At 36.9% G+C, this 8,769-nt stretch overlaps 1 protein-coding gene across 1 annotated transcript; it reads right to left on the reverse strand.

Annotated features, from left to right (window-relative positions):
- Positions 1-5,393: 5,393 nt before the first annotated feature.
- Positions 5,394-7,497, reverse strand: gpr25 (G protein-coupled receptor 25). Its single transcript, XM_080462275.1, has one exon. The coding sequence runs from the start codon at positions 7,444-7,446 to the stop codon at positions 6,334-6,336; it is 1,113 nt and encodes a 370-aa protein (XP_080318401.1). The 5' UTR covers positions 7,447-7,497; the 3' UTR covers positions 5,394-6,333.
- Positions 7,498-8,769: the final 1,272 nt, after the last annotated feature.

An 8,769-nucleotide genomic window follows, 5' to 3' on the forward strand; every position in this document is an offset into this window, starting at 1 on the left:
TAAGGCATGAACAATGAGGAGAAGAAACGGCATCTAAACAGCTGAGATAAACCATTAAGAAGTAGACAGCAGCAGGGAGATCTTATAAAGGTAATACAATGTTTGTTGATAGCGTGAACATATCTTGAGCCACATAAACGGCTCACTGACCATGCAGTTCAAAACAACTCTAGGTAAGGATAGAGATATAGCCCATATGGTCTCTGAAATCAAAGTACATTATGAGTGGCAGAGTAATATCTAATTTACATTAATTTAGTCTTTTGTGGTTTGATTAACGTTAACTTATATTTGTCTCAATATCAGTCTGTTAGGTCAAGTTCACACAATTAATGTGTGCATACTTGTTAAAGAACAGTTCTGAACAGGGATTATCTTTAACGCTGTAAAACGTTCAATAACTGGCAATAAATAATCCTCAAATTAGGAGTAAACATCTTTACTTTGCAAGCCATGGCTCATCGTGGGAGTAGTCCACAGCCATTCTGTTACTTATGCATATTTAGGTTGTTGATGGTGGTGGTATCATGCATGATATCAACATCATCTCAGCTGGTATACATTGACAAAAAAAAGAAAACAAGGGAACCCCTGTTCTATGTGTTATATAATGAAGGAGATCAACATAGTTTCTTTATGATAAAAATAAAACGCAAATGATTGCAAGAACTGCAAATTGCTTTTTTGTTAGTTTTTTTAGCTTGATGTCTTCAGGTTTATATCTGATGGCCGCTCACTCTTTTAAACTATTTTATCAGACTTAGTGTTTCAGGGTTCCAGAGCCAGCTCCTGTTGACATGTCTTGTGTCTATCACATTAAAAGACAGACAGTCAAACACTCCCGCATTTAAACCTAGGCTCAATTTAAAGGCTGCATTTAGTGTTTATGTCCACCAGTTAGTCAAAAGATATACATCATTTGAAAGGTATTTTTCTTCATGCAAATTCCATAATGGGTTTTAATGACTGAAACTGTAATATTAGGAGTAAAATGTCAAATTGGCAAGTGAAATACCTTCGACTTTCACCATGAGCATGGGTGCTATTTTGACGAATATCAATATATGGTGTCACTTTATTTGTTATGGAAATGCAGATCTTTTTATTTCAGTTTGTTGTGTTTGTGATGAGTCTGCACGTTGGCTATATGCCCGTGTTAATGTATGCTATTTGTTGTCATAGTAGGTTAGTTATAGAATAATTACCTATGTGTAAACAACTAAGATGATTTGGTTACTTTATGTGAAGACCTCGAAGCCCCACATAACCTTAATTCCAGATCTGTCTGTAGGGACCTGTGTTCAAAACCCTCCATTCAGCTTCAGGTATTGTTATCTAAAGGTAACTGGGTGGTCTCTTCACCAAGTATTATATTTCTACTTCTTCTGCTTGGCAACTATAATTTGTTTGTTAGGCATTGTGAACTCCACAGTGGTTATTAATGAGAGTTAATTTGATGGTCAAAACATGAAGACATGAAAAGAATCTGAAAAACTAAATCATTCTGATATTGATTGTACCTGGGGAACAAAGTCGGGCATGTTTCTGCAGTGAACCAACTTATTAAATCTCTTTACATGCAAAATAGTATTACTGATGCTGAATGTGCCATTTGAATATGGAATTTACATTTCTTATTGAAGGAGGATGACCGTATGTCTTTTCTTTTATATTTGAAAACTGCCTTGTTCCTTGAAAGAAAACAATGTCTAATCTCATCAGTCAGAATCGTTATATTTAAGCTTGCTGATGCTTTTAAAAGTGTCTCCATTGAAAGATGAATTTCTGCTCAGGAAAAAGCAGAAAACTAAACCATAGTTCATATAGATTATTCATTTTTTGTTTAGCTGCTGACGGTTCCGTACAGACCAGAATAGCGACGAGACAGGGCAGAGTGAGATCCAATTAATCTTCACTCTTATCTTTTCAGTGCTGTTGACTTTAAATGTTGCGCTGGCAGTGATAAACAGAAGTTTTAAGGAACCAGGAAACCACAGCCAGCTAATCCGTTTGTGAGTTGCGCTGTTGACATGATGTGAGTGTGATGTTGCTGTTTGTGGTTACACAGTTAGAAACAACAACGTCAAAACAGAAAACTTAAGAGTTTATTTGAATGAAAGTTCCTTATCATAATCGTGTGGGCTGTGATCTTTGGCGGACTGTATTCGTTCAGTTTATACTGTTTTATAACCATGTGAGCTAAGCAGAGGGGAGAGGACTGAAAACTTGTACTTCAGCACAACTACTGTTACATTACTTGAATTCATAGCAATTCAATTAATCAATTAAGTAAAATTAATGTTTTTTCCCAGAATTCTCAATTAATAATTACCACTGTTTTAGCTTCAATGGTTACGTAATGATTAAATTGTATTTACCTATATGATATATCGACATTCAATGCAAACTTTGCAAAATGGATAAAAAAATATACTGTGGTAAAACTAGTAACCATTTAAAGCACGCCCCTCTTCAAAATACAAAGTTATTAGCTACAGGCTGCAGATCAAAAGGTATAAATGTTAGTTTAAATTGTGGACATACTAAATTTACCATTTTAACAGCGGCATATTATAGTTGTACTCACTCAAGAAGTCATAAAACTAAAACCAAAAGTATCCTGAAATGTATTTTTTTAAACATCTCTTACTACAGTTATGTGAATATTTGTAAACCACCATTTTAAACCCTGGAGCCAAGAGATGTTTCTGTTCTTACGCTGTAAATGTAATATAGTAATTATGTAAGAACACCTTTAACTTTTAGTTTTTCACTCATGACCAGGTTTCCGTATTTCAAGCAGTTAAACACCCTGTTCCAGTGTTGTGTGAACATTCTTTTCTTATTGAAACATTGACTTTTTGGCTGTTTCCATTCACTGTACATGAGAAAAAAAGATCTCTACTCATTTTGCAAGTTAACGGCTGGTTCACACGTCTCAGAAAGTCAGAGAGAGTTCAGATGGGGTTATAATATGAAACTGATTGCCACATAAGACAGAGCCATGGTTGTCTTCTGAGAACTTTTCTGCTTCATAATTTCATTTCAACTCTGACAGAAACGAAAACACCACAACTGTAGGAAAACCCTGTTGAGCGCACCAACGTCTGACCTTTGGTTTGTGTGTGCCACTTAAGTCTTACCAGGGTTTGTTCATCACTAAATCACTTCCGTAGCTTGGGTGCAATACATTTAGAGAATAAATTAAATTTCACAACAGAAAATCGACATGATAACTATTGAAAGCTTTTAATCTTTGGGTAATAATTTAGAACTAACAACGTCTACATCTGGAGTCTCTGAACATTATTTCAACATACGTCAGATTTGTTTTGTCAGCAGTCATGATATGAAAGAGACACTACAGAAAACTCCATCCATCTTCTATCCCACTCATTCTGTTTAGGGTCGCAGGGCGCTGGAGCCGACAGTGCTGTGAGCGAGGGCAGACTACAGAAAACGATATTATCTTTTTTTTTTTTTTTTTTTTAACGAGCGTCTCTGGAGTAGGTAGAAGTCGTACCAGCTCAGGCAGAACATGCAAATTTCACTCATAAAAGACCCGACCTTAGAGTGAACTTCTGGCTGTGAGTTTGTGGGCATCCCTCTACTCAACTGTGTGAACCAACATTAAGCATAAACCTGCATTTTAGACTTAGAAAATGAACAATTACATTGTTTTTTTAATATTATGGAGTTGGAACAATCTGAACACACTATGTCTAAAGAGACATACAGCTGTGATCTTTTTTTTCTAGAATGTTGCTGGTCTGAAGAGAATGGCATCTTTCGCTGGTTGGTTTTTCTTTTTTCAAATGTGTTAACAACATACAGAAAAAGTAATCATTTATGTGAAGTTCAAGCAATATGTTGGCAGTAGATCGACACTGGTTTCTCATCTGATGAATTGCCGAAGGTCAAATGCCTGTCATTGTAAGATAAACAAATCAGCTATTTTCTAACGGAGAAGAGGGGGAATTTCCTGATTCCCTGCACCCACATCCTGGCATCGAATCACATTTACTCAGTTTTTGAAACAACCTGGTTCGTAACGCACAGTCAACTGAAAAACAAGTGGGCACACATGAACATTTGAACTTTCAAGAAGCTTGGCTACATGTGAGTTGTGCAAACCTTCGAGTTCTGAGAAGTTACATTGAGCTTTGAGGGGAGCCTTTCACCCCACTGACCACACTCCATGATCAGTTAACAAGTTCTCTCAAACACACCAGGAGGGAAGTACAAGTACACTTCCTCTCGAGATCACACAGTTTTTGTTTTTGCTGTCAGAGGCAAATTGTCGCCTGAGAACCTTTATTCAATGTCTCGGTAACGTTGCGCCTTTTGTCATCGTCTCACAATCTGAATTTTCACATGAGAAATTCTCTCCTCCTCCAGTCTGACAAATAAAAGGTTTCCTGTTGCATTCATCTGTGACGGGTTGCATAAGGTTTCCAGTTTACTGTCTGGTATGATTGAGTGTTTTTTGTTTTCACCTTTCCCTCTTGGTTTGCATGTTGTGTTTTTCCCAACATTCCATATGTGAACTCTGCAATCATAGAATAATTATTACTGCTTAATTATTGTCAAATAACACTGAAGACCATCCGCTGTTTGAGTCTGGGCTTGGAGCCTTTCTGTGTTGAGTTTGCATGTTTTCTGTGTGGACTTCAGTTTTGTCTGGGTTTTCTGGTTTCCTCCCGGGATGCAAAAACTTGCATTTAAATTTAAATATTGACTCTGATCATGCCCACAGGTGTGCATGTGAATGTGTGTGATTGTATGTGTCACGCTGTCTTCACAGATTTTCCTCATTAGGAGAGTACAGGCTTTTTTTATTTTTGTTTTCTATAGAAAATTCAATTCTGTATATTTCATAACATTTCCCCAAATATATAGTGACTGTCACTTACAAACAAGTGAGTTTGAATAAATCAAATGACCTTATTTGGGTAATTAAATAATAACTTCATTAAAAAAAAGTATATCTTTTATTAGTATTTTAGTTTTTCTGTTTAAATATTTTTTTCTGTTGGTATGCAAATTGTATTTCTTGGATCTTTACAAACTATTGTTTAAATCTTAAATAAATTTATTCAATTATTCAAATTCAAATTGGAATAAATCCATCCACATTTTGGAGAATTGTTTCAATATTTAAAAACTGTTCAAGTGTTAGAGTCAATATATATTTCTGTAATAAATGTATTTACACTCACACCGCTCAGACTAATACAAGTGAGTCTAACTCACGGGAATTTTATGTCATTCATCCTTGTTTTTGGTAAATTTTTCGTTAGGTTCAATTTAGTTGTAAGGTAATATTTTCCAATTTGAATTAATTTTGTGTGTGCAAAAACTCAATATTAAATCGTCTGCATAGGTATAGGCTCCAGTTGATTTATTAAGAATATGCACACAAACACAAACAAATCTGTAAACATTGCTCTCAGTGAATTGTATTAAAAGTTCATTGAACCCATTAAAATCCTTCAATATTCATATTACATGATAAATTAATTGATTTGGGCCATTGGTTTGCCTTTGTTTGATCCAGTTTTTTGATGGCAAAATTGTAACGTAATGAATGATAAGAATTTATTTATTTAGGATTTATTGAAATTCTATCTCTAACAATTAAAACATTTAACGCATCAAAACAGCATGCAAGAACAGCATGCAAGAACAGCCTTTTTTTCATTTCAACAAAACATAGATCTTGTTTATTTTTTTTAATGCAAGGAACATTTTTTCAACAAAAACAATAAACAAATTTCAGCACAAAGCTACAATATTAAAAAACAATCACAAAATGTTACATTGTTAATGTTTAAAAGTTACATACAGACAAGATATCAATGAATACTTTATATTTGAGTCTTTTTTCCCCACACAAGCAATATAAACAGCATTTCTTACTTTGGAAATTAAAAACAAATGACACAAAATGTACATGAAAGAAATGAGCAAAATCTTTCCTTGCTGTGATTTTTTGTTGTTGTAAACATTAACTGTGAAAACTAAGCCAGAGAAAAGAACAGAAGCTGTCACATTATACAACAAGAGCAATCAGAGTTTTCTCACGTCCGCTAAAGGTGGACCTGGAATAAAACGTTTCCAGAACACCTACAAAATTTAATGGAATCTTCCATGGCCTAATATCTATCTGTGGTGAAAATGTTGAAGAAATCCCTGCAGTATTTTTGCCGCAATCTTGCTAACGGACACACAGACAGGCAAACAAATATAAGCTTTTATTGCTATATGATTTTATTACATCCTTGGTGGACATAATGATGACAGCACCATCTTTGGCAGGGTGTTCTTCTTGCACTAAAATGACTGAAGCCGAGATCGCCCACCATTTGTTGCAAAGCTCTCTGACGTGCCTGTGTTGGTGACTGAGGCTGAAGAGTTGTAGCTCTGCGCTGACTTTCCAGTGCAGTAATGGTACAGGAGCGCAGCACGTTTTCTGAAGTGATGGTCCAAGAAAAAGTAAATGAAGGGATTCACACAGCTGTTTAAGAAAGCCATGCAGCACGAGATTAGAAGCCCGTCCCTCAGCCACGTAGCACAGCTCAGATCGGCTTTTGAGATGTGTGAGACAATTATAATGGCTTTGAAAGTGTTGAAGGGCAGCCAGGACACGATGAAGGCCACGACGATGCAAAGTACCATTTTGAGAGAGTGCCGGCGACGAGCCTCCGCTCGAGGATTTCCAGCCGCAATGCAGTGCTTTTCCAGATGTCTGATGATGGTGCCGTAGCAGAGGACAATGATCAAAATGGGTAACACAAAGGTGAGAAGTGCCATGGTCAGGCTCATGCCAAGGAAAAAAGCTGAGTTGTTATCCTCCACGCAGGACTGCTCATCTCCAGATGGCGCGACGCTCCGGTACACCAGAGACGGGATGCCAATCACCAGGGAGATCACCCAGACTGCAGCGCAAGTTGCGCGGATGCACCTGCTACTCCTGAGGTACCTTGAATCCATCAGTCTCACTATAGCAAGGTAGCGGTCAACACTCATGCAGGTGAGGAAGAAGATGTTGGAGAAACGGTTCACGGCAATAATGTAGCTGCTCAGCTTGCACAGTAAGTCCCCAGCTGCTCCAAAGTTCCAGTTACCGTTCTGGCTGGCAGAGATCGCCCACAGAGGCAGGGTGAAGACGAAAATGAGGTCAGCCAGGGCCAAGTTAACCACAAAGGTGTCTACCAGACGCCCACCTCTGCTGCCTTTGCTGCCCACAACTAAGACTACAAAAAGGTTTCCGAAGAATCCAGTGAAAAATATGAGGTAATACACGAAAGGCAAGAAGATGTGGGAGCCTTGAAGGTGTGAGCTCTGGCAGTCCAGATTAAAGCTAAAATTCAATGATCCAATGGCGGTGGAGTTGTCAATGTCGTAGTCGTAAATATAATCAGTGTAATTGTAATAGTCGTCCATTCTAAGAGATGGCAGAGGAGCTCTTCAGTGCAGCTGCTGTGCTGAGTTAGTGTGGGCGATCTCTGATGTGAACGTGTCTCTGGTATGAGATTGCAAGAGAAAACCACAGAGAAAAATAGAGATCCTCTTTCAGTTTTTGTCCTCTCACCTGTCGGCACTCAGTGTTTATAGGTCAAAGATAACTTGCTTCTACTTCTAAACTGATTTAGATAATCAGGAACATTTAATATTTGGTTAATATTTGTTTTTTTTTTTACAAAAAGGTATGATTTCATATATGATTAACTAATATTACACTTCACCAATGCCTATTTCCATGTTGTGACTAGTACACATTTACAAAGGATCTTCTTATAACTTCCTCTGTGCAAAAGTCAAAAGTATTATACTAGACCCACAAAATGTTTGTGAAGGAATTTTAAATTTTTCATAAATTCCAAAAAGAAGACCAGTGCATTTGAACTGTCTCCCATAGCCCACCCCAGAGAACAGTCATGTTTTTCAGTGTAGTAGTAGCTTCTGACCAGTAGAGGGCAGGTGAGATTTAAATGTTGTTGTTTTTTAACCTGTGTGACCTCCCGTCTGACGACCTGACAAGCAACCTAACAGTCAAGATCCACTGCATTATGTCGTAAAGCCTCGTTAATCAGACATTCATGGGGAAATTAAGAGCAATTCGTAAACAGATACTGTTGAAAAACACTATTGGATAAATGATAAACAAGCTCCATTGTCTTCTAAGATACGCATTTAGGAATAAGAATAAAATCATTTGTTCACAGAGAGGATGAGATTGTATTTGATTGTCTTTGCATGTGTATTATGACACTGACTCAAAGGCAATTATAGAAACAAATGAAGGAGGTGCTTCCATTGTTCTTCGTCTTAAAGTTTTTTAGGTTAGCGTTAGAGACAGTGTCTCTTCTATATTCTCCACAGAAACAGATTTAGGAAAGCTTGAAAGAAAATGTAGTGTTTTCGGTAATAAAAGTTGCTTTATTACTATAGAATTCAAATTGTTATTTGGTTTGATTTTTTTTGTTGCCATTAAAACAACCTTGCACTTTTGAACACTGTTTTGAAGAACTTAAAAACTTTTTGAACTACACCTATAGACAAAGTTTGTGAACCCACCAGTCCATCCTTAAAGGTCTAATCACTTCATTCGGGTACACAAGTCAGAGCCATTGTAATTGTTATCGGTAGGATCTCAAGTCTCAGTGTATGTAGACAGTAACTAAACAACACCAAACAAATGGGACAGTAGAACTTCTACAAAAATGAAGCACAATCATACATAATAATACACCAAACTACTTTAAC

The sequence above is a fragment of the Lipophrys pholis genome (genome assembly GCF_963383615.2).
Source record: "Lipophrys pholis genome assembly, chromosome: 4".
NCBI lineage: Eukaryota > Metazoa > Chordata > Actinopteri > Blenniiformes > Blenniidae > Lipophrys > Lipophrys pholis.

What these genes read in the sequence shown, in the direction of transcription:
- gpr25 (XM_080462275.1), bottom strand. Translation starts at nt 7,446, where the DNA reads ATGGACGACTATTACAATTACACTGATTATATTTACGACTACGACATT.